A 26,476-nucleotide genomic window follows, 5' to 3' on the forward strand; every position below is an offset into this window, starting at 1 on the left:
TAATCGCTAAAAGTGAGCGATACTACCAGGTATGATTAAAATAACATTATAATTATAAAAAAAGGAAGTTGAGACTTGTGATTTTGGAAGATAAATATATAAATACATAGTGAAAATATGTGTGTGTCTTGGTAGTGAATAATCATGTCAAAACGAACGAAAAGAATACATGATAATGTGCAGTTGAGTAGAGTAATGAGTAGAGAGAGAGAGAGGAAAGTGTAGAGGATATGGATGATGCATCCCATGAGCTCAATGTGGGACAGGAAACATGTACACATAATAATACAGTTATTGATTTAGAGCCGTTAGGAGATTCAAATACAATGATAAGTAAGGTAAGCAGCGTGGGAGAACATAAAGATCTTGAGGTTTCGGAAGTAGATCAGCAAGTTGATCCTCAAAATGGAAATATTAATCAAAAAATGTTTGATATGCTGGTATCAATAAATACTCAAATGGGTGTAATGAATGGAAGGCTTGGTTCACTAGAAAAAGATAATAAGCAATTAAAAGAGGACAATCAAAAGTTAAATGAAAAATTTGAGGCCAAATTTGGTTCATTAGAAGTTAAAATGGATTCTTTGGAAAGCAAACTGAACACCTTTGATTATAAACTGGAAAATACTAAGAAAGAATTAAAGGCGGACTGGGAGACTCAATTAAATGCAAAATTTGGAGAACTATATGTAGAGTTTTCTTACACCTTAGAAAGGCAATATAATAATTTAATGGGAAAACTTCATGACGTAGAAAAGAAATATGAGGTAGTTTCGAAGAGTTATGATCGCCTGTCCAATAGGATGGTTAAGTGTGAAAGCAGCTGTTTCAATGCTATCGCACAGATAGAAGAGCTTTCGAAACAAATAGTCGAGTTTGAGTCCGATGCTCATAAGGGGATTGACAAGTATTTAGTAGATCTAACTAAAAGACTTGACGAAGATCTATCTGAATGGATAGAAATAAAAGGAAATGAAATTGTAGACAAGGTTAAGACTACTATTGGATCCCACCCAAATGAAAATATCAATGAGCACCTAAGTAGAAATGATGAATTAATTAAGCTCTTCACTAGTGAAATTCAGAAAATAAAAAACAAAATAGTTGATGAGTTACCTAAATGGCAAAAGGAAACCAATCATAAATTGGCAGAGTTAGAATGAAAGTCATCACAAAATTTGTTGACAGAGGACGAACGTTCGGAGAATAGGTCGAAAAACAACCGAACATGTGATAATACGAAGTACAATTGTGGTGAAAATTTGCATTGGGAAGTTGATGATTCGGTTGGTAAAGATGATGATTCTTGTGGTCAGCGAGGATATTTGTCTTCTTTAAAGGCGCAGAAAAGCAGTTTTAAAAGTAGACAGTTCTCAACATTCTCCACTGAAAACAACAACCTGCATCCGAAAATCTTTATCAATAATTTCAAAAGAATATTTCCACGTAGCTGGTCCGAACACGGCCGACTTCAATTTATAGTATCCAAAATTGCCGGAGAAGCCGCATTATGGGCCGCCGAAGTAAGTGAAAGTTGCCATACTTGCGCTGAGTTTGAACAACTTTTTTTGGCTAAATACTGGTCGTCGAGTAAACAAGAGAAATTAACAAAAGAGGTTTATCAACCTGCGTATTTTAACAGTAACAGGAGTACTTTAAGGCAATATTTTGAAAAGTACATAAATAAGACACGTTATTGGAGTGATCCGATTTCTCACAAGCAAGTGATTAGAATTTTGAAGGGAAGGTTGCCCATAAATATACGTGAAAAGTTAATAAATATTCCTGACCACGATGTAGATCAATTCTTGTTGGTGATTGACTCTATAGATATGATTATGGAAGACGCAAGACATATGAGTAATAATCAAATGTCGACTCACACTCATAGTAATACGAATAATTATAATAATAATTTAACTTATGATAATAATAATACCAAAAACCAGGTAAAACCTGCATCACAGGAGATAAGCCGAGGGGTAAAAATGACCACTTTTCCTGTCACATGATGTACCGTGTCTGGCGCGTTCAGCGCAAAACTGCAAAAAGTTGTGAAACAGGTACGTGTCAACGTTACAATATGGGGGGCTCAAATAGAAAGTACATTCCTGGTTGTTCCTAAAATGACAGCACCATGTATCTGGGGTTTGGATTTTTTATGTGAGACCAGTGCAATCATTAATTTAGAGAAAGGTGAATGTATATTTAATTCCAATGGTAATGTTTTGACAGCCACCCTGAGAAAGGGCCGAGTAATTCCAAATCAATTGTGTATGAATCTAATGGTAAAATATGTCAGTATTGATGATGAAAATGTGTATGATATCTGCCTTATTGAATGTTCTGAAGAAATGATGGATAAAATGTCATTGCAGGAAAAGGTGTTAGAACCAGAATATTTATCTGTTATCCAAAGGGACGAATTGTACTACTTGTTGGAAGCATATCAGTCGATTTTTAGTAAACGTCCGGGTATAATATAAGACCATATAAAGACATATGCACATAAACCCTTTTGTAGTACTTCCTATTCTATCCCATGGACAAAGAAGGAAGTAGTCAGAAATGAAATCAATAAAATGTTAGAATGGGGTATTATTGAGCCCTCAGATTCCGAATATTGTAACCCTCTTGTGGCGGTAATTAAACCCAATGGTGACATACGATTGGTGTTGGATGCCAGAGAGATCAATAAGATCATTATACCTGTACAAATGCGACCGGAGAACCTAGAAGAGTTAGTACAAAAGTTTTATGGTGCCCGATTCTTAACTTCTTTGGATATGCGTAGTTCATATTGGCAAACTAGAATATCAAAAGAATCTCGAAAATATACTGCATTCGTTTTTCTGGGCCGAAGTTACCAGTTTACCGTCATGCCATTTGGGTTGAAAATAAGCGGTGGTGTTTTCATATCGGTATTAGATACTGTACTGGGCAGAGACCTTTTGAATGAAGTTACTTTACATGTGGATGATTTGCTAATTGCTTCTGAAACTTGGGAGGAACATTTGGACTTATTAAGAAGAGTTTTTGCGAAATTTTTTGAATACGAAGTTACTGTAAATTTGAGCAAATCCAAGTTTGCTTATAACCAATTGAAATTTCTTGGACATATAATTACTCCTGAAGGGATGAAACCAAATCCTAAAAAGATGGATGCAATTAACAGATGTGCTTATCCAAAGAATAGAACAGAATTAAAGTCATTTATCGGCTTAGTTTCATTTTTTCGACGATTTTTACCCAATCAGTTAGGAAGCCAAGACTGTTTGTTATGGCTGTTAAAAAAAAAAATGTCATGTGGGAGTGGAATTCCGAATGCACGCAAGCTTTTGATAACATCCGCAATGCTTTGACTAATGCTCCACTGTTACATCATCCGAGACTTGATCAAGATTTTTATATTGCTGCGGATGCTTCTGAAACAGGATTGGGTGCCACTCTTTTCCAGGTGGACAATCCAGAAGATATCAGTACCATCAAAATAATTGGGTTTGCCAGCAGAACACTCTCTAGCTGTGAACGTGTGTATTGTACTACTGAATTGGAAGTACTGGCCGTGGTCTGGTCCCTTAGAAAGTTTCGCTGTTTTGTATATGGAAAGAAGATCATTGTATTCTGCGACCACAAAGCTTTATCTTTTATTTTAACAGGAAGGATGTTCCATTCACGTTTAACCCAGTGGGCCTTGCTACTGCAAGAATATGATATTACGCTCAAATACATCAGAGGGAAAGACAACATCATAGCCGATGCTCTTTCAAGACTACCAAAAAGAAAGAATGACGACGAGTGTGAAGAACGGACTATTGACTTTAAAGTCATGAATTTATCAAGGCAATATTGTGAGAGGCAGATTTCACAGCTATGTCGAAGTCTTCCACAACTGCAAGAAGATGATAAGTTGTGGAAAACCATTAGACATGCTGTTGAAAGCAAAACGCTAAGTCACTCTCAAGAACAGTATCAATTAAAATCCGGAATATTGTGTCGGAGGAAGGATGAAGAAGATATTTGGAAAGTTTGTGTTCCAAATAAATATTTAGAATCACTAGTGTGGTACACTCACTTGAATTGGGGTCATTTTGGTGCCTCTAAATGTACAGCCAAAATAGAACAATACTGCTATCATCCAAATTTGGGACGTCTAGCTACAAATATTCTTAAGAAGTGCAAAATATGTCAGAAGGCAAAACCCATAAACTATTGTTGGAAGATAGAATTACATCCGATCATCCCACAACAACCTTTAATGCTGATGTCATGTGACGTCTGTGGGCCATGTCCCACGACATGTGGACGGTTCAAATATGTTTTGGCTTTCTATGATCTCTTTTTAAAATATGTGAAATTATATCCTTTGAAAAATCTCCACGTTCGACCCATGTTACGCAAATTTATCAACAACTATATAACTGAGCTCGGAAAACCTATAATGATCTTGACGGACAACGCTGCTTATTATACAAGCAAAGTATGGAGAGACACTATGAAAGAACAAGGAATCTAGCACATTTACATCTCAAGATTTTACCCTTGTGGAAATCCGGTTGAGAGAATCTTCCGAGAGTTGAACCAATTTTTACGGACGTACATACCCAAACAACATTATAAATGGATCGATTGGATTTATGAATTTGAGAACGTGTATAATGACTTACCACACTTATCGACAGGTTATTCACCTAACCAAATAGTATTTGGTGAAAGTATTGTGCCAGAATGGATGAAGAAATTACCTGCGATAGAACAAAAGATTACCAAGAAAGAAGATATGGTGAAGAAGGTCTACGAAAACCTGAAGCATCAAGCACAATTGAGAAAAACCTGTTTCGATAAAAATGTGGAGAAAGTAGTCACATATGATGTAGGGGAAGAAATTTTATTGAGAAATCACCCAAAAGCATCAACCAGGAAAAGACTGAATAAGAAATGGCAATATTTATACACAGGTCCATATAAAATAATGAAAATACCCCCTCACATAGACCTGAAGAAGTATTATCAATAATGAGCGAAATATACATTCAAGAAACACTGAATGATACCAAGACTACACTCAGAATGGACTAAATAAAAGCACCAGTGGATAAATAAATACTTATACTAACTTACAAAGGAAATTAAAGCAAGTCCCGAAGATTTCCATGAGATACCTTCTTGTTATCAGCAACAATGACGACGCTGAAATACGATTTATCCTCTCACCGAACAGTGAGGATGGATGATTTAAAAGTGGAATTAAGAGGAAAAGAAGAGGACCAAATCCTCTCTGGTTAAACAAGTGGCCTGATAAGTGTTTTGACCTAGGATGCCAATCGTCAAACCCGGCTGTGATCCCTGCCTTGCACAGTCGGTTGAAGAACTGAGGGCTTCATCCAAGAAAAAAAAATGTGGTGTGAATATGAAGTGATTAGTGCGAAGTGTTTCTAAGACAACCTATAAACAAATGTGGAATTTAGTTAAGGGCATTTTGTCTAGGCCCATTAACTCAACTTAAATATTGTAGAATGTATGTACTGACTAGTTGAGTGAATCTGAGAGTGAGTGTATTCGCCAAAACAAATACCCTCTCCTGTCACAGTACACAAAAAAAATAAGCCTGTTCTTTCTGGAACCCTCTTCAAGACATCACAGTATGGGGGGCCGTGTAACATTATGAGTCAAGATAGCTGTAACGGAACTTGAATAGCGTAAAGTTATCGTTAAAAACGCACGCTGCGCAGTTTGTTACGATTTGGTTGGTCATAATAGTAGTAACATGCTTTTGAATACAATTAAAATATAACGGCGATACCTGTTTAGTGTTATTGGAAATAATATGTAGTAAATTAATGAGTAAGGTAGCCAATCCTATAAAAAGAGGTAAAATTGGGCATATTAAGGTGTTTTGCTTTATATCAACTAAGCCGATGATACAGCGTCTTTTTTTTCCATTTACTCTTAGAAATAAACAAGTAAAGAAGTGCTAATCGTGCGTTGTGAAAAAAATAGGAGCGAGTTTTCAATAGCTACGGTGTACAATCAGACTAACAAATGGACATTTAGTTACACAAAATCGCGGATAGCGAAGTGTGGTCATTAAACTGAGTACACCTACAGAGCGGTCAAGTCCGGGATAAGTCTATTCGCATCTCATGAGGGATGCGGTATTGAGACCGTTTTTTTTTAATTATATCGTGGAGAGCGGGCTTCCATTTATAAAAAGGAGAAAAGCTGTATCATTATCATTGACTGTTAGTGTCAAGCAACCAAAACTGTTCATCAAAGGGTTTCAGTGAAAGAGTGGTGAATGCGAAATGAAACTGTGAACGAAGTTACGTTAAATAAAACAGAAGAGACAAGACAGTTTGGTCGTATCTGTTATTATTCCATAAACTGTAACATTTCTTCTCGTTGTATGAAGCCTTTATAGACGATCGTTATGACAATTTGTTTTGAAGGGATCTCGTTACGAGTTAAGTTTTGGGGACGTGGTCAAGAGGGGATAGTTTGTAGATCCTAACTACTGCAGCTATTCTGGAATCAGGTGCTACCGTGACCGTTGTGTGTTGTCAATGGCTTAAGGATGTCATATCTCATGTTCTAAGATCGACGTGCCTTTCCTGTTGGTATAACGGTGCCTCACGGTAACAACGACAACGCCGCCGACGAAGGAAGATACGGTAGACTGTGTCGCGGGATGAACTGGGTAGCCTGACAGAGGGCAAAGGGCTCTGCTGAAAAATCAAGCAGAGTTCTGGAAGTCAATACCAAAAGTGGTTGGTGCCAATGATGAAGGCACACCTGACACCACAGTCAGACTTAGAACCATCAGTGTACACAAAGGTGCTATCACTAAGTTACTGTGATAGATTGAATCTCGAACAGCATTCTTGGAAAGTGAATGAAGTCCAAGATGAACATTGACCATCATACTACATGGCAGATATCATGAAGTTGAGCTGCCGGAGCAGTAGCCAAAAGCAAACTCCAGGAAGTTACAGAGAAGGGCATGTCCCATACTGGCAGTTGAGGGAGTCATCGAAAAATGGGGTACAGGGTGGGTGGCCAGGCATGGAAGGTAAACGGCATGTGTATCCACTAATGAGGACATCACACCAGTGTGACAACAGTGGTTCGGCAGTTTCTGCATTAGTAAGCAGTCTAGAGTAAAAGGCACCAGTGGCCAAACATATTCCATGATGGTGGATTGTGTTGAGATCACATAAAATGCACAGACATGCAGATGAATAAACGAAACACCCATAGTCCAGTTTCAAATGGACAAGGGACTGATATAAATGGAAGAGGGTGGTCCTATTAACTCCCCAGGAAATACCACTTAGGACAAGTAGGTCACAAAGGGACAGGGTACAGTGTGTGGCCAGGAGGATCAAGAAAGTTTCCTGTCAAGAATGAGTCCCAGAAATTTTGTAGTTTCAGCAAAAGGAACAACAACAGGCCCAAGATGTAAAGACAGTGGAGTAAACCCAATGCACCGCCAAGAATTCATACAAATGGTTTTGTCAGAGGAAAAGTGAAAGCCGTTGTCGATACTCTATGAGTAAAGACAACATCGCTCAAGATGCCACTCCAGGAGACAAGTCCTGGAGAATTGCTATAGATCGCCAAGTCATTCATGCCAGGTGGGAGACAGTCCACAACAGGATTAATGGCTGTAACAAAGAGGATGATGCTCAGATCACAGGCCTTGAGGCACCCCTTTCTCGTGGTTGAAGTTGTCTAACACGGCCAAACCCATATGTACCTTTAAAACTTGATCTTTTTAAAAATTCCTGAAGGAAATGGGATAGGTGGCCTTGGAAGCCCCATGTGTATAGAGTACAGAGGGTACCAGTCCTCCATGAGTGTCATAGCCTTTCTCCAAATCAAAAAAACATGAATACAGTCTGAAATTTCTGCAGAAAACTGTTCATGATATTGGTTGACAAAGTGATCAGATGTCAGCTGCAGAACAGTGTGTACAAAATCCACACTGTACAGTGGGTAGCAGGTTGTGAGCCTCAAGTTACCATACCACCTGGCCATGAGTCATACATTCCGTTACCTGGCAAACACAGATGCTGAGAAAAATGTGGCAGTAGCTAGAAGAAAGGTGTTTGTCCTTACCAGGCATAGTGTTAGTGTGTGAATTACAAAACATATGGATATGACAGCCTTACACCAGCTTCTGGGAGATGTGCCATTTACTCAAATGTGATTGTACATACAAAGGAGAAAGTACTTGGCTGCAAGAGAGAGGTGCTGCAACATCCGAATTTGAACATCATCCAGTTCTGCAGCGGAAGATTGGTATGAAATGAGAGCATGGTCAAGCTCCCTCATAGTAAAGGAGACATTGTAGCATTCATAATAGTGAGAGGAGAAGGATATCACCTGAGCCGGTTAGGCCAGAAATTGGGGAATAAACCTTGGTACCAGAAGCAGTAAATATAGTTTGCCATTGTAGGATGATGGTTAAAAATGCAGAGAGCAAGTCTCTGTGCCCGAATCTCATCATGGCATGCCTCAGTCCACCAGAGGATCAGGACATGGTGTGGTAAAGAAGTGCAAGGTATGGCACATTCTGCAGTGGTAAGGAAAATGTTCGCAAGTTATTCTACCTGGTCATCACTACTGAGGAAATGTTTGTCAAAGTTTGCCAGGGAGGAGTAAAGCCGCCTGTCAGTTTTTATAATGGACCCTTCAGACGAAGGGCAAGCTGGGCAGTGCAGAACGTGAGCTCAAAATGTGAACAGGTGTGTGTGGATTCTGAAACAATGTGGGTGCTCCAGTGTTAAGGTTGAGAAGGCCAGCCAAGAGGGAACCTCTTGGACAGGTTCTCAAAGAGGCCACAAAGAGGATAGTGGGCATTAAAGTTGCCGGCAGTGAAAAGGGATGAGGGAGCTGACTAATAAGCTAAACCTGCCCTGGTGACAGCACATAAGGAAGGGATGTAAATGTTACAAAGTGAAAAGGTGAAACAAGGAAGGAAAATGCAGATTGCAAAAAAGGAAAATGCAGACTGACTGCAAAAAAGGAAAATGCAGACTGACTGCAAAAGGAAAATGCAGACTGCAACAGCTTGGATGTTCAATGATATGGTTTGGCTAAGGACATCATTTCGAATGAGCAGCATGATTTCCCCATGAGATCGAATGCTGTCCTCGGAGGGAAGGTCAAACCGGACCGGAAGGAAAAGTGAAAGGTCAAAGTGGTCACAAGAAGGAAACAACCAGACACTACGATTCAAAGAGCAGCCATAATTCCTCCTTGTCAAATCTAATGCCACAAACTTTCAGTTGGAGAAGAGTCATAACAGGGAATAGGAAGAAGGGTCAAACAAAGGGCAGTCACTTCGATGGCTGCCGAATGTCAGCTTTTGAAGATTCACTGCTACAGGATGCAGAGGCTGGAAGATTCTGTTCCATGAAATCTACACAGGCATTGGCATTCTCCCTGGGTCAACCTGGGGACTCCAGGGCAGAAAAATGGTTGGCAGTGTGCACCAGCAAAATGGAGGTTGGTCACCTGAGGGTATCATGCAGCGACACCACTGAAGTGAATCTCAGAGTCAGAAAAGGAGAAAACCATTTGCCTTTGTTCTATTTTTTAGGCCTTTAACAGATAGCAGACAAAGACCCAGGCATTTGTTGGCTGGAGGGGCATTAAAATTCTTTGTGTGAGTGTACTTTTTGTCCTTTCCAGCCTGCTGGTTGTGTAGCATGTGATTTTGCCACAGGGGTGAAGATTTGATGGCTTGTAGCGCAGTTGTAGGAGGGGGAAATGGCGATGCTACCATGACAGTGGGCGATTTCACAACTGCATTACAGAATGGGAGGTTACAAATTTGTATGGCCACATCCATCATGGAGCGAGGTGCAACAAGAACAGTTCTACAAGTTCCAGATGGTAGAATGCAGAGCTTTCGAGTAGCCAACAACTTGCGAATGACAGGGTAAAGTTTTTTTTCCTTCACCCTGATCTCCTAAATGGCCCACTCGTCAAGATACACAGGATACTCATGGGATGAGACAGCATGGGCATCATTACAATTGATACAGTAGGGAGAAGAAAGCACGAAATCATCCTCATGAGCATCTCTACCATAACTAACACATTTCACTGTGTTTTGATGGGACACATGAGGGTGGTTATGATGTTGACACTGGCAACAATGCATCAGGCTTGGAGTGTATTGTCAGATCATGACAACTTCATAGTCTGCCTTAATCTTCGATGGAAGCACTAGTCAATTAAATGTGAGAAAAAGAGAGCGTGTTTGCATCAATGTTTTTCATTACCCAATGGGCCACATTGACACTGATCAGAAAGATGATGTTGGATTTCCCCCTAGGTCAGACCATCAAGCTGGTGAGTGTAAATAACACTACACAAAGAATTCAGCATATGATGGGCCTTGACATGAAAAGGACATCTTTGGAGGAGCAAAGCTGTAAGCAGTTTACGAACTTCCAGAATGCTGGAATAATGTAAGGCAGCAATTTCTGTTCATCAGTACAACAAAAAACAAGCCAAAGATGCAAATTAAACATGTTTAATTCACTCTACGACTAGTTTCAGGCCAGGACCCATGCTCAGATCATTATAACACAGTCAAAAACGGTATTTCCAAAATGTAAGAGCCACGCGTGGCTCATGTTCCCACCATCATGTATTTTACACCCTGTTTTTTTTTAACGTACTTCCACCTCACTACGTTAATTTAAATTACTACTGCCACCGAGTTGCTGCTTTGCCTGACAGTGAACGGTGTTAGCAGCGTGTATCGATATATCCCCTCTTGTAGTATCTTTGCTCGACTGCTTTTACTTCCTGGTCATTGTATGTATAATATTTATATTATTTGAAAATTTAACTGTGTGTCATGTCTCTTCAAAATTGAACTTATTCTAAAGCAAGTTTGGAGGCATTCAGCTGTGAAGCAAATTCAATTCTTTCAAAAATTTATTTGTGAACTAAATGATAATAAATTACAATTGTGAAATGAATCCGACCGCAACTCTCTTGGCCTTTTCCACAATCCTAATTAACTGTTAGCCCTGTGTGATTTCTTGGGCGTTTCACAAAAATGTGCAAACAAACAGTTAGAGCACAGACAGATCTGCTAATATACAAGCTGGAAATAAAGTGTTAATTTTGACAGTCTCACCCTCAGCCACCCAACCTCCTGACAATGTAGATGCCCCATGCCATCCCTGGAGTTGACTATAAAGCAGTGTCAGAAGTACAGACATTGCCTCCAGTGGGCAGCAGAGAGTGTGTCATCCGAGCAGCGTGTCATATGGACCAAGTCTGCAACTTCAACACTGTGGGGTGAGTGAAGAAACTGTATGTTGCTTTTTACGTGTGTGACATGCAAGGGATATAAGAGGGAGTGTCATCGCAACTTGAGGGTTAGTTTGTTAAGATCAGAAGAACCGGCCAATGTGTGTGAATTTCATGGCAGCAGAGCAGTATTTAGAGCCTGTGAGGTGTTTGCAGAGTAATCTGCTTTGGCATTTTGTGCTATGCACTGAATCTGTATCTGGAACTAGTTTTATGTGCCACTGTTTTGGCCATGTTGTGAAGCAGTGTGGAGAATCGAGGTGGCAATTGATAAGGCACAAGGTGTAAATATTTTCTTTTTGTCGGTTGGTAAGTATAGCGTGTTAGTATTAGGTATGAATGAAGGATAAAAGTATTGCAGTGGTGGTATTGGAGACGTAGGGCATCACTGGGCTGGAGGCAGTTCTGGCATTAGTTAACAAGGTAGCACAATGCAGCGTAGAATATACAGCATTACTTAAATGAGCTGTCAGCTACAGGTGAGGAGTTAGTGTCGCTCAGGCCACTAAACCTTGTTATAGATTCATCTGCCATCAACCTAAGCCCCTTTTCTGTAAGGTCCTCCTGAGAATGTGATATCATTTGTGGAGGGCCTGAAAACGTCAGCAAGTATCGACGGGTGGTCTTATAACCAGCTGTAGCAGGTAGTGAAGTTACATTTAACAGGATAGGCAAATACTTTTGTGAGATGCACAAAGGTGTTGGATAAGGCACAGATGTTTGAGCAGCTGAAATGGGCTTCTGTAGAGGTATCAGAAGCAGAATAGTGCAAGATTCTTTCAGGTGCAGTTCAGTGCTATTACAAAGAGAATCTGTGGAAGCTTTTCCTGATAGAACAAGAAAAGCAAATGTAGTAGCTGACTCAAAATGGTGAAGCAAATAAAATTTTGGTGCAGGAGGCCAAGCACAGGGTGCCCAATACTTTCGTAAGAGGTTTGCCACCATATATGTTGGGTAGGATGCACAGGGGTGTCTAAGGGCTTCCATTCAGCTGTGTGAGTAGGAAAGGAGTGTGAGAAGATTGATGTGTTGATGAGTGTGAGGGACAGGCAAATGTGAAGTGTCAAAATTGTGGGTGCACAGGGCACGTGCAGAAGCAGTGCTGCCAGCCTCTGTAGAATAGGGATGGTGTGAGTTATTAACAGCATTATGGTAATGGTAGTAGAAGTGAACAGAGAGGAAGCAAGCAGCCATTAAACACAAGAGGGAACCCAAAGACTGCCAAGAGGTGTTCCATTACAATTTGATACAACAAATATGTATGCAAATGCAGAATGTGCAATAGTGGACGTGGTGAAGGAGAGGAAGCATAAGTTTTTATTAGACACAGAGGTGCATATGTTAGCAGCCGTTGGGGTCATTGGAAATAGATTTTCAGGTGAAGGAGTCACATTTAAGCAGTGTGTGGAAGTAGAGCCTCATGTGAGGGTACAGCATGATCCTGGGGATAGGCTTTTTGCATCAACATCATGCCATAATTGACCTTTGGCAACATGTCGTGGAACTTGGTGAAATGACATTCCAGCTAGGGGAAGTCATCACCACTGTAGATCTGTTGCAAAGTGCTTCTGTCATAGTGGACAATCTGTTTAAAATGATTACAAATACATTATGGTTTCATTCACATGACTGTATGCCAAATGACACTGGGCATTTGCTTTGGATGAGAATGGAGCCTAACTTACCAGTCAATATGTTATGCATAGTAGAACCCGGCAAGGAAACGATGTATTAGATTCACTGAGTTGTTTGGTTAAAAAGAGTATTGTATGCAGATAGGAAAAGGACTGCATGAAGGTAGTACCCATCAATATTGACCGATTTCGTGCCAGAAAGGTAAAGTTGACAGAGGGGATGTTGACAGTGGAACAGGACATTCTGGAAGAAGGAGGAGGAGGAGGAGCAATAGCAGCAGAATTGCTGCACAGAAGGTGTAAGCCATAAACAGCCACAGGATACTGGTGAGACCAAATTACGCAAGAAGGTGGAGCATCTAAAGGGAATGGAGACAACACAGATGGAGGAGCTATAGTGGAATTTGAGGATTTGTTTTTCCTCGGGGTGTGTTACGTAATAGAAGTCACAGACAACATAGAATTCTGACAGGGAATGAAGACTGATGTGCCGCAAACCATATAGGATATCTCGGCATTTGCATCTGATTTTGGAGATTATCAACCAGCAACTAGGATAATGGAAGAGAGTAAGAGTCTTTGGGGAATTGTGAGTGCGCAAAAAATTCTATGGACAATTCCTAGAAATACAGATTTTGCTGTGATGTCCGCCATCTCAATGGTAAGACAGTAACAGGTGCATAACCCATACCAACATCACAGAGACCAGTGGTAACTTCAGGCAGTACAGGCATTTTTCTACCATGGATTTAAGAAGTGGATAGTCTAAGTTGGAAGTAGTTCCCGAGGATCAACAGAAGACAGCTTTTTCGTTACCCTGAGACCATGACCAGTATTGGAGAATGCTGTTCAGGATGAAGAATGCTGCTGTAACATTTCATCGTTGGTTGAAGTGGTTAAAGCCTCGCCAGTGTCTACTTCATTTGGGCAGTATAATTGTGTTCTCAAGGGACATGGAAGACTATAGACAACATTTGAGAGAAGTATTTAAGAGGTTGCACATCTGACGAGTACGAGGTGTCCTTCTTTATTAGAGGAATCAATTTACTTAAGACGTGTTTAGCAAAGATGAGGGTAAGGACAGACCCAAAACTGGTACAGTACAGGCAGAGTAGGATGCTCAAGTGCTGAAGATGAGTAAAGAACTACAGTCATTCTTGGGACTAACTATTATAAGAAGTTCAAAGGGGATTTGCTGATTTATAGTGCAACCACTTGTAATGGTACTTGAATTATGTAACCATTACGGCACCTCAACTCAACCTCTTGATACCAGCAATATTCTACTGTGTTTCTGTAAAGTAGTTGACATATTTCTGAGACAACATTCAGATTTGACTTCATTAATGTAGAGATACTTTGATGCATCGATATATTTATGTTGCAATGATATTATTCTTATGTGTATTCTTTCTTTTGTCACTATGATCTTTGACGTACTTCTAACTCTTGATTTTTGGGCGTGTAAGCAGTAGTGAGAGTCGTACCTTGAAGAAAGTAAAGTCTTGGACGTCATGTTGGAAAGACGCATATTGTAGTCAGCTTATAAAATGTGAACTTTAACAGTGATTGTGAGGAAGATGTTTTGAAGGATGTTTTCAAGTATGTTTTGTATTGTGAAGTGATGTTTTGTGTGCTACACGATATTGCAATAAAAGTAATTAAAAGGAAGTGTAACTTAAATTCGGAGTGCTGATTACTTTTTTTACATCACCATTGTCCTACAAAAGTGTAATCTTTAAGAATGGTTTGTGAAGCGCATCTACAAAACTTTTGAATATAGCAGAATAAAACCTAGGCCACTTAGCATCCGAGCTTGGAATCATCACCACCTAGATTTTCGACGATTGGGCCATGATTTTACGAGACCAGCGTGAGAAACACGAAAAGATGAGTGCCTAGTTTATTCATTATTACATGAAATGACTTTATTAGCTGTGCTCTAATGACAACTGCCACATAATAACTTTGTTGTTGCCCGAAAATGCAGTATTTAGCAGCGTGAGCAACACCACAATCATTATTAAATTTTGACCTTTGTTGTGATAGGGTTGTTAAGACACTCACGCACCTATTGAAAAAGGGTGGAAAATCTGCTTGGAAGGAGGAATGTTGGGGTGTTTGAAGAATTGAAAAGTTCTGACACTGAGTCCAGTGTTTGCGTTCCTGGATTTCCAGATGGAGATTTTATTGTCCTAAAATACATCTAATCATTCTCTCTGGTGTGTTCAGAGTCAAGATATCAGTGGTGAGGAACACACTATTGCTCCTGCTTTGAGACAACTTAATAGGGCCAAGAGAAACTATTCCGACATGGAGAGAAAAATGCTTACCCTCATACTGGGTGATGTATTTTCCACGTTACCTTCATGGGAAGAAGTGGTGACCAATTATGCTGCTCTGAAAGGGTTATCAGGATGAAAGACCCATCCAGCAGACTAACAAGATGGGTGTTAAGAGTCAGTGAGTTTGACTACGAAGTAGTTGATAAGCAAGGAAAGAAACATGGAAATGCAAATGCATTAGGCAGGAAGGTAATGGTAGTACAAGTACTGCGCCAGGGCCTTGAGGAATGGGAAGTGGTGCACAAGAGCAATAAACCAAAGGGTAGTGGTTAAATAATACTGCTGGAAAGGAAGAAAAGGGGATGTGGATCAGTATGTGAAGCAGTGCGTGCAGTATGCAGACTTGAGTCTTAAGCGACCACCATTGCAGAGACTGCCAGAAGCTTCAAAAATCATTTGAGATGATTGGAGTGAATGTGTTAAGACTGTTTAATCAGACTCCAGTGAGGAAACATATTATGCTGACGATGGTTGATCATTTCTCACCATACGTCGAGATGGTACCTATGCTGAACCAGCAAGTGGTTGCAGTCACATAGGCAATGGTCAGTATGGGGAAACTAAAGTTTGGAGTACTGGAAATTACTATTGCAGATCAGGGGATGAACTTAATGCCAGACTTGAAGAAGGAATTATGCCATTTGTTACACATGAAGAAATTAATAATTGGTCCACTTTATCCTCAGTCGAACGGAAGGATGCTCAGTAACTATGTGAACTCTAGCCACAATGATTGGAACATGGATCTTTCCTACGTGATGTGTCTGTACAATTCGTAGGTCCACATCAGAACATGGCTGTCAATATATGAGGTAGTGTATGGGAGAAAAATGCCACCACCATTTAATATGATTAACACTTAGCGTGCAGCCGACGTAATATTACGTCTTCAGAAGGAAATAGAATTTTGCGGCAGTTACAATGTTTCCCTGTGGCATCAAACGTACATTTATGACTCCTGCGAAGTTTGAGTTGTCTGCAGGCTTCGTAGTTTCAACCGCGAGCGCTAGATTGCAGCAGCGAACCCAGTGGAATACTTTGTGTTTATGAAAGACTTTGTTATTGTAGCGTACTTCATAGACATCGTCTGGTGTTGGCATCCTCTCAGTTTCATTCGTTTTTAGTATTTTCATGTTAATTTTCTTTTCAATGTGTGCAGTGAACAGGATAAGCATTTGGAGCAAATGATTTATGAAGTCCTTGACAAGTTTTCAGATGGTGAAATAGGGCTGTCTGATGACGATTCGGATTATACGTCATCTGAAAATAGTAGTAAGTCAAGATTTGTTTCAGATTTTCTTGCTGCAAATGTTTTTTTTTTTTTGTTTGTTAGCTTCCCAAAATTTTATATTATGCATTATGCGCCTGCAGGTACTTCAGAAAGTGAATCAGATCATGTTTCGCCTTCTACATCTACGAATACTCAAAGTACAAAAAGAAGTAGAAGTGACTTTGATGGTGACTGGACAGATGTTGACGAAATTCCTGATGTAGCTGTATATACAGGACCTCACGGATTGGTACAGAATGTATCTATTCATGAATCAAGTGATCCTTTAGATATGTTCTCCTATTTCTTCGACATTAATCTCATAACAACAATGAAAGAACAGGCAAATTGTTACGCCAGGCAAAAACTTGCTAAGCTGCAGTCTGACAACAATCTTCTGCCTAATTCTAGGTTCAAACAGTGGAAAACTGTAACAATAGCAGATATGAAAAAAAATCCTCCCTATTTTGCTGCATATGGCAATAAGTGAGTGGCCAAACATGAAGAGCCACTGGAATACTGATCCTGTTGTCAGCTTTTATTTTTTTCCCAGTGTTTTGTCAAGAGATAGATTTTTTTAGTTACGTTTAGTTACGTTTCACCACAATGATAACACAATGGCAAAAGAGAAAGGTGAACCAGGTTTTGATGCACTTTATAAAGTTAGACCTCTCCTCAATTCATTGAGAGAGAGATTCCAAAATATTTATTATCCAGAGAAAACAGTAACAGTCAATGAAGGAATTTGTCCCTACAGAGTAAGAGTAGGCTTCAAGGTTTATATGGCCAATAAACCAAACAAATATGGTATGAAGCTGTACATTTTGGCTGAATCCAGAACAGGATATATCTGGAATTTTGAGGTATACCATGGAAGAGATGAGACAATAGACAACAGCGCTTCTAGTGTCATGAAGCGTTTGGCCAATAAATTTCTGGGTAAAGGGCACATTGTGTATGTTGATCGTTTCTACACGAGTGTTCAATTAGCTGAAGAATTAACTGATGATAATACTGGTCTTGTTGGGACAATGATGAAAAACAGGAAAGGACTTCCAAAACTGCTAAAAGATGCAAAGCTGAAAAAAGGAGAACAGATGTTCCGTCACAAAGGGAATGTGCTCCCCCTGCGCTGGAAAGGTAAAAGAGATTTCTGGATGATCAGCACAAGGCACACAGTTACAATGCAGAGTGCCAGAACAGGAAGAGCAATGGAAAAACTGAAACCTGCAGCAGTTGTTGACTACAATAAAAACAAAGCTGGGGTGGACCTATTTGACCAACGGCTATTGTATTGGGCTCTGGATCACAAGACTGTGAAGTGGTGGAGGAAACTAGCTGTACATTGCATAATAATGGCAGCATCAAAAGGCTGCATACTGCATAACATAATCAAAAAGAAAAAACTTGCCACCTCTCAGTTTATTCAAGAAGTATGTGCAGCATTGGTGTTGTCTGCTGGGGATTCAACAGAGAGCTTTCCACATGGATCATCAAAATTAGCACGACTCTCAGAAAAACACTTCCCTAATCATGTCAACATTTCAGAAGGGAAGAAAAAAGGACAAAGGAGGTGTGTGGTGTGTAGTGAAAAGGAGAAATATTCAACAGGAAAGGCTGGAAGAAAGGACACCTTATATGAGTGCACCGAATGTAATGTTGGGTTGTGTACGTACCCCTGCTTCAAAGTTTATCACCCTGTTGTCCACTATGAAAGCTAAATTGTGTACTGAACTTATGCTTATTGTTATTTTTCTTTATTTCAAGTGTTTCGTAAATATTTTTAGAGGAAAATATCAGTTCATTGTATATAACAGTACTGTAATTCTTGTTCAATTTTTTTTCTGGCAGTAAATATCACTGGCTTGAAATTTCATTGGTGCCTTCAAATTTTAAATTTTGACCCCAAAATCTGAGTACTTAACATAAAAATGCTTTGGAATTCCAATAACACTTAGCTGTATAGCAGTAAGATTTATCCAGTCCGCAGGTGACTGCAAGTACAAACTACATCAGCACTGTAAGTGTTAAGCCAAAAAGAAGCAAGGACAGGCAGTTGATCTGTGAGAATAGCGAGAGAGGTATGGGATTGAGTACAGAGCACGAACATCAAGGCATTGGAGAGACAGGAGGAAGATGTCATGAACAGGAAGTATATTGCAGTAAAGACTGGATGATTTTGTCCAGTCCTTACACATCGAAAGGCAGGGCAACGAAATGTGTGACGAGGTACTAAGATCCTCATCAGGTAATAGAAACCACACTCACCAGTCAACATTAGGCTACAGTTACGAACAAGGTCAACTATTGTGCACAGTGCACACCTACGGGGAGCAGTACACGGGAAAGCGTAAATAAACCTGTGCAAGAAGTATCATATGCATTGAGATTATGGAAATATCAGAGATATTTTTATTGTGTTTATTGATGATTATTTAGGATATTATGTGCTGGCTAACAGTATAGTATGTTAAGTGTCAATACATGAATTTTGAGTTACAATAGGAATTCTTTCATTTTACTTCTATTAAAAATGCTGACCCGTGAAAGCAGACTTCTTAGGGGGGAGGGAGGTTGATAGTAGTCACTATTCTCAGGTTGCTGTACGTCAAGAACGAGGATGGGAAGGATGCTAGTTGTGGTGGTGCTGTATCTCTTTGAATGCAATGGAGTGGCACTGCAGAATCAACATCTGCAGGGAGGAGTACTGTTTGCCAGACAAGAGGATGTGGCGAGTACTCATCACCAAAGGATGCAGAGTTTAGTTTTTAAGGCATAGGAATTCCACAATGAAATAAAGATGCTGAAGGCGATGTTCTCTGTTTTGCAATGGTACAGTGGATGTTGGTGACAAAGGAACTGAACAGCATAATGGAGGCAGTAAAGCAGTTGGCCAAGGATAAAAAGCCAGAGGTGAAGTGGCATACCACACAGAAAGTGAGCTTCGAGAGCAGAGTGTTAAACAACATGGGTATACTCTGAAAGCTGACAAGCATGATGACTGACAACATAAAGGTATCAGAGGACACTATGAACCGGGAAATGGGAACCGGCAAGTGAGAGTAGAAGTCCAGAATGGGATTTTTCACTCGGCAGAGCGGAGTGTGGGCCGATATGAAAGTTCCTGGCAGATTAAAACTGTGTGCCGGACAAACTTGAACTCAGGACCTTTGCCTTTTGCGGGCAAATGCTCTACCATACGAGTAGAAGTACTGGATGCGAGGATCACTAGAACGAGGCTATTGCTATCACTAGTGGCTGGCATCTGGGATGCAAGAGTGGTGGTGATCAGCTTGCAAGAGACTACTCATCATGCCTCACATGGGCAGTTGTCTCATCTTATTGTCACCAGTATCTGCCAAGGTTGAGAAAAGAGCAGAGAGAGCTTCAGTCAGAGCTAGGATTAATAGTAGAGCCTAGTGGGCAGAATCTGCCTTTCGACTGTCACAACTTTGGTATCAGTGGAAGTGACGGCAGACCAAGGACAACTATACATGTTGGTCAGGATCCTGTTGTTAGGTAGACATGTACATTTTAAGTGCTACACCATATACTACTATTCCAGTGAAATTGGGAACCATAGAGAAATCTGTGTAGGTTAGGACAGGTGGGATGTTGCTGATGTCTGAAGAGGTAGACAGTTGTGCAGTGATGACAAAAGAAAAGTTGCGACATTGCCGGATGGAGAAAGTGACACTATGTCCAGCTTGTGTGATTCAGATACGTGCGAATGGATATGCAGTGCAGTTATTCGTGGGCAGAGCAGAGGGTCACAGCATTGTCTGAGGGATATCGTGGAACATAGGTCATATTTCAAGCAATCAAGTCAGCATCGGATTTATTCTGCGTTATGACAGTGTGGTAGTTGTAGGTAGTTACTATGAGCAAAGAAGGCTCACTGGGGTGTGACAGATGGCACAGAAAGATAGTGAGTTGTTGGTTAATGAGACAGCATGCAAAATAACAAGGATAACTTTCATCTACCAGCCATGATGACTGTAGTTACTCACTTGTACATAAAAAAGCCACAGCTGTACTGTCCCCTGGAGATACTCCCTAAGCAGAACCTAATCAAGCAATATATGAGAACCAGATTGAGTCTGTTCTCTGAACCAATTAATAGCTGCTCAAGAGGGGCGAACCTCTGTGGAGTAGTTAATGCAGCATGTTAAACAACATCAGGAAGGGCAACAAGAAGTCACTGTGACCTTGAGAGAAAAAAAAAAAAAAAGAAAAATGTGTCCAATATAATATAAGAGACTGTAAGTCCAACGAGTAAGCAGCGAATGTTTGCAAATCGTCAAATGCCAACTCTTAACTTAAAAAATTGTGCTGCCAGATGTTTTGCGAAGGGAACTTGTATGTGTGACACACTGCGGAACTGCCACGACCAGGTGAGGAGTAAAATTTGTTAGATTGTGGTGAAACTTTGCATAAGGCTCCAATGGCCAGTGAGCACAATGTGCTTACATTTGGCTTAAGACAAAAAGCATGTGAAATTATTGTGGGACATGCTAGCCTCACTCGGCGTAAGTTGCCAGTGCAGCGGTAATGCACTGTACAGGCAAAGCAATGCCAACATCATCAGGATTTCAGTGATGCTGCCATGTAGATAACCAGAAGTGGCATGGAGGCATAACAAATGCACTGCTCTCTGGTACAAAAACAGTTCATTTTTTAGCAGATTCATTCACAGTCCAGCAGGACCATCAGAACGCAGAGGCCACACCAGACAGGAAGTAGATGGAGCCACCAGCCACCACAGTCATGGGTTTGAGTCCCTGCTGGGGTATTGCTTCCTGCACTTACGTACTCCACCAACTGGACTTGGTGCCACAGTGCTGCGGGTCACACCATGGGCACAGCAGCTGCCTTCCGACATGTAGGAGATGCACCTTTTGCCACTCACCTTGGCCACTTGTGTTTGGCCATTCATCATAGAGGGGCTACCTCTGCAAGATTCCAATATGCACTATTGACGGTGCGCAGGTCTGGCATCAAGTGCAACCACCAGCAAAGTAGGATGCCAACATGTGTTGCAGCCAGCTGGATGAGCACTACCCACTGGCTGACTGACTACAGGCCCATTCCTGTGGCACAGGGACGTGAATGCCTCCCCATCATGCCACAGAACCAATGCATCAGTTGGAAACAAAAATGTTAGTTTGGACAGCCTCTTTCTCCTGGTTTCATTGGCCTGCCATCCAGTCTCACCTCTCAACCATCCAGTCTCCTGACGATGCATCTATCCCACGCCACCCTCAGCTTTGGCTATAGAAGAGAGGACTAAAATGTACATCAGTACAGTGGAACTAACTGCACCAGGTGCTCGTATTTCTCCAAAGAAAAGAATAATGCTGTTAAGTGACACTTCAGCAAATTTTTTAGTTGTGTTTTCAATGAAATGGTGTTTAGAATTAACTGTAAAATACAAATCTTATGTTTTTATAAATAATATACTAGACAAGATCACAATAGAAGCTCTGGGAATATGTTAAAAATGGTATTTCAGAAGCAAGGAATAGAATAAATTTTTATGATATTGAAGCAGGACAACAGTCTACTGCCAGAACATACTGAACACTGATGAAAACCACATGTGTATTCTGTTCAGCTATTGTTATTTGTGTACGCGAATTTTACCAAGATCTGTGAATTATGTCCTCGAAAGTCTCTAGAGTGTAATGCCGCCTCAGAATTGTAGTTTCGAACCCCTGTTCACTACCATACCCCACTATATCTACCACTGCAGTTGCATCAAAGTCTGGTTCCCTTCTTTATGTCACTAATAATCATTATAACTAAGTGAAACAGATTATAAACAGAAATAACACCAATTTTTGTCTGCAAAATTCTACAAGGCATGCCATCACTCCTCAGTCCTTAAGCACAAGCTGTTAATCCCCTGGGCAATGTGGAGGACACTGTGGTGGAATCCTTATCTTCTGTTGTCTTCTGGCTCCCTTGTTCTCAGGGAGCATTATTGTTGGCAGTGAGGGGTGCAACCAATATGCCAGGCCATGGAAGTCAATGAGGCATGGAAGTCAATGAGGCATGGGCCCATGGCGCACTTAACACTGATCAGCCAGAACATTATGACCACCTACCAAATAGCCAGTCTGTCCACCTCCGGTACGGATAACAGAGGTGATGTGTCACGGCATGAAAGCAATGAGTCCTTGGTAGATCGCTGGAGGGAGTTGGCACCACATCTGCACACACAAGTCACATAATTCCCACAAATTCTGGTGAAGGGACAATGAGCTCTAATGTCATATTCAATCACATTCCAGATGTGTTTGATTGGCTTCAGATCTGCATGTTGAGTGGCCAGTACACCAATTGGAACATGCCACTGTGTTTCTTGAACCATTCCATCACACTACTGGCCTTCTGACATGGTGCATTATCTTGTTGAAAATTGCCACTACTATCGAGAAACATGATTGACAAGAAGGGATGCGTGTGGTCTGCAACGATACTCCTTGGCCATCACGGTGCCTTGCAGGAGCTCCACTGGACCTGTGGATGCCTACGTGAATGTTCCCAGAGCATAAAGGAGGCACAGCCAACTTGTCTCCATGCCACAGTACAGGTGGCAATGCGCTGTTACCCTGAACGCAACAGATTTGTGCCCTCCCATCGGCATCTTGAGAGAGGTATCGGGATTCGTCAGACCATGCAGTGCTCTGCCACTGTGCTGAGATCCAATGCCAATGGTCACATGCCCATTTAAGTTGTAGCTGCTGATGTCATGGTGTTCACATTGGTACATGCATGGGTCAAAGGCTGCAGAAGCCCATTGTTAGGAGTGTTTTCAGACACACTTGTATTCTGCCCAGCATTAAAGTCTGATGTTAGTTATGCCACAGTTCGCTACCTGTTCTGTTTTACAAGTCTGCTCATCCTGCGACGTCAGACATCTGTGATGAGGGATAGCCACCCAACCTCATGATGTCTGGGCATGGTTTCACCTTAGTTTCACCACGTGTTGAAGACATTCACCATAGCACTCCTCAAAGACTTGACAAGTCGTGCAGTTTTTGAAACACTCATGCCAAGCCTCTGGACCATCACAATCTGCCCTCAGTCAAACTCAGATAGGTCGTGCTCCTTCCCCATTCTACACACGGACAAAATGCTCTCTTATACTACATGAGCTATGTGTTTTTCTGTCTGGAAGGTCTCTACATGAACCTCTTCAGGTTAACTTAACATTTAAGTCAATGTCTGCAACTATGGCACCTCTGTTCTGGGCACAAACTGTCAAAGTGTGTGTGTGTGTGTGTGTGTGTGTGTGTGTGAGAGAGAGAGAGAGAGAGAGAGAGAGAGAGAGAGAGAGAGAGAACTGAGTGCATCTATAGTGGCACAGTGTACAGAGCCCGCCCGAAAAATGTATACACACTTTAAGGAATGAAAAGTATTACTTAATGTTTATTTTACATTTAATAATTGATCACAATCTTCAGTTTAGCACATGGTTACCCAAAATGTTCACTGTTGGTGGATATACACAACAGAACGATGAATAGGCACCACAACTATGTCAGTCAATGTTACACAGGAGATTGCTGCACATGTCGCTGTAATCTCCTGGCGAAGTTCCTCCAGCGTGCGTGGCTTACGTCTATAGACACTATATTTCACAGTTCTCCCACAAGTGAACGTCCATAGGTGTCAGACTAGCGACCATGTAGGGAATTCAATGGGCCCTCTTAGTTCAAACCAATTCCCCGGAAAACTGGCGTCCAGGAAAGCTCATACAGGTAGGTGGTAGTGTGATGGTGTCCCATCCTGTTGGTAGAAGATCTCTTCATCAGCTTCATAAAGTGCAAGTATACCTAGCAAAATTGATGTGTGTAACATTTCCAGGTACACTTCTCCAGTGACAGCAGCATCAAAGAAAAAGGGTCCTACTAAGCTGCTAGACGATAGTCCACACCACACATGAACCCCTGGTAGATTTACCACTTTATCCACATAAACATGCAGACTTTCCAGTGCCCAGTACACACTGTTATACAGATTCACGAGTTTCATTAAGTTTAAATTGTGCCTCGTCACTCCAACTACCTTCGTCAGAAACTGTTCGTCATCAGTTACCATTTGCTGATACCATTCGCAAAACTGCATTCAGCAATCAGGAACATCAGCATTAATCGGTGCCATAATCATGGAATGTAAACTTTCCACCTTGCAGCTTTCAGAATTCTTCTTACACTTGTACTTCTAACCCCCACTTCACGCGCACATTGCGTAGCAGACTTCTGTGGAGAATTAACAAACGTTTCCAAGATGAGAGCCGACGAAGCAGGACTTGTAGCTGTATGCTGTCTTCCTAATCTTCCTTTGTGAATATCACAGATCATTCCATGCAATTCAAACTTGTCAATGATGCGTTTAATTGTTAGGTACGTTGGTGGTTCTGTTTCAAACTCCCGCCTCCACTGATGTTCCACTTCAATGGCATTATCAAACTTGATAAACCACTTCACAATACATTTTCATTGCTCAAATGTCAAGTGTGCTCCAGCCATCTTGTTTCCTCAATACCGAGATGAAAGTACTAACACCTGTTGAGCCAAAGACCACACTCATAACTCAAATCAAACGACAATATCAATATTTCGATAGAGCCTGACAAAGTGTGCATACATTTTTCTGGTGGACTCTGTATTTATCTCCATTTCACTTTATATTTCACTAAGATTTCTGGTAATTATCGGAGCCCCACACACACATATTCAACACATTCATGTGCAATATGTCAGTATATACATCCTTTCATCATCTCATCTGATGAATGAAAATCATGAATGAGAGTATACAAGATAAATTTCAATATGTACATCTGTAGGAGGAAAAGTAGTCTGCTCCTGTGGTAGAACATCCAAACCTACAAAGCACACACCAGGTAGCAGAGAGGTTTCTGTTCGCCTTGGACAAAGTTCTTGTGTAGGTTAGCACCACACAATAGGGAGCTCTCTGGGTACTTCCAGAGAAACTGGGAGCATTGGTTCCAAAAGAGCTCGCTTGGCTGTGTTCTGGGAGATGTGAGACGGACGATACTACGTGTGAGTGTGCCTATTCATAGTTAATTCAATACCTTATTTTTGTAATTTCAGCTCCAACCAAAATTAATGTCATGCTCTCATAGTTCACTGCTTGTTGAGTGGTATACGGAATTTTTCTTGCTAATTTCGGAACATTGAAAGCAGTTGCACTTAGCCACGCATGCAAGCTATTTTTCTGCTCTATCTATGTTCAAGCACGTGGATTTGTGATTTATCTTCTCAGTTGAGTCTGATTTAGTTCGTTGGTGATCTCATAAATGTAGTATAACTGAACATATTTCTGAAACTTTGCTAATTTCAGTTTCAGTAATGTAATCTAGGTTCCATACTTCATTGTTGTCTCAGCACATGTGTACGGACCTAAGACCCTCAAGCTTGCAGATCGTGTCTCATAATAATGTATCTTGCCCAATTTGCATAGCTTTCTACATTTAACCACTTATTTTATGCACAATTTTTGTTTGTGACAACCATGTATTCATGGACTGTGAGAATCATTACATATCACAGTTACTGATCTCAGGGTAAAACTTCTAAATTAGTTTCAGAATTTTGTCTATGGTGCAGTTATTAACAGTTTACTTTTATTGATGAATTCTTGTTCACTTGCTTCGGCAGTCAAGCCAAGGGGTCGATCATTTGCTGACAACTTTCATACTGCTGAAGTTTTTTTTTATTCTTAAATTTGTCCTGAATCTCTATGGCACGTGAATGAATGCGTGGATGTCACTACTGAATGATTCCTCGACCCTCCATAATGAATGATAGATCCTGCTGGAGCCTCCAGGACCCAGCCATAAATGTAAATTTTGTAAC

At 40.8% G+C, this 26,476-nt stretch overlaps 1 protein-coding gene across 1 annotated transcript; it reads left to right on the top strand.

Annotated features, from left to right (window-relative positions):
* Nucleotides 1-17,203: 17,203 nt before the first annotated feature.
* Nucleotides 17,204-25,727, top strand: LOC124606204 (piggyBac transposable element-derived protein 4-like). Its single transcript, XM_047138174.1, has 2 exons — nt 17,204-18,159; nt 25,712-25,727. Exons 1-2 carry the CDS (start codon nt 17,204-17,206, stop codon nt 25,725-25,727), a joined length of 972 nt encoding a protein of 323 aa, XP_046994130.1.
* The last annotated feature ends 749 nt before the right edge of the window (nt 25,728-26,476 follow it).

The sequence above is a fragment of the Schistocerca americana genome, chromosome 3 (assembly GCF_021461395.2).
Source record: "Schistocerca americana isolate TAMUIC-IGC-003095 chromosome 3, iqSchAmer2.1, whole genome shotgun sequence".
Classification (NCBI taxonomy): Eukaryota; Metazoa; Arthropoda; class Insecta; order Orthoptera; family Acrididae; genus Schistocerca; species Schistocerca americana.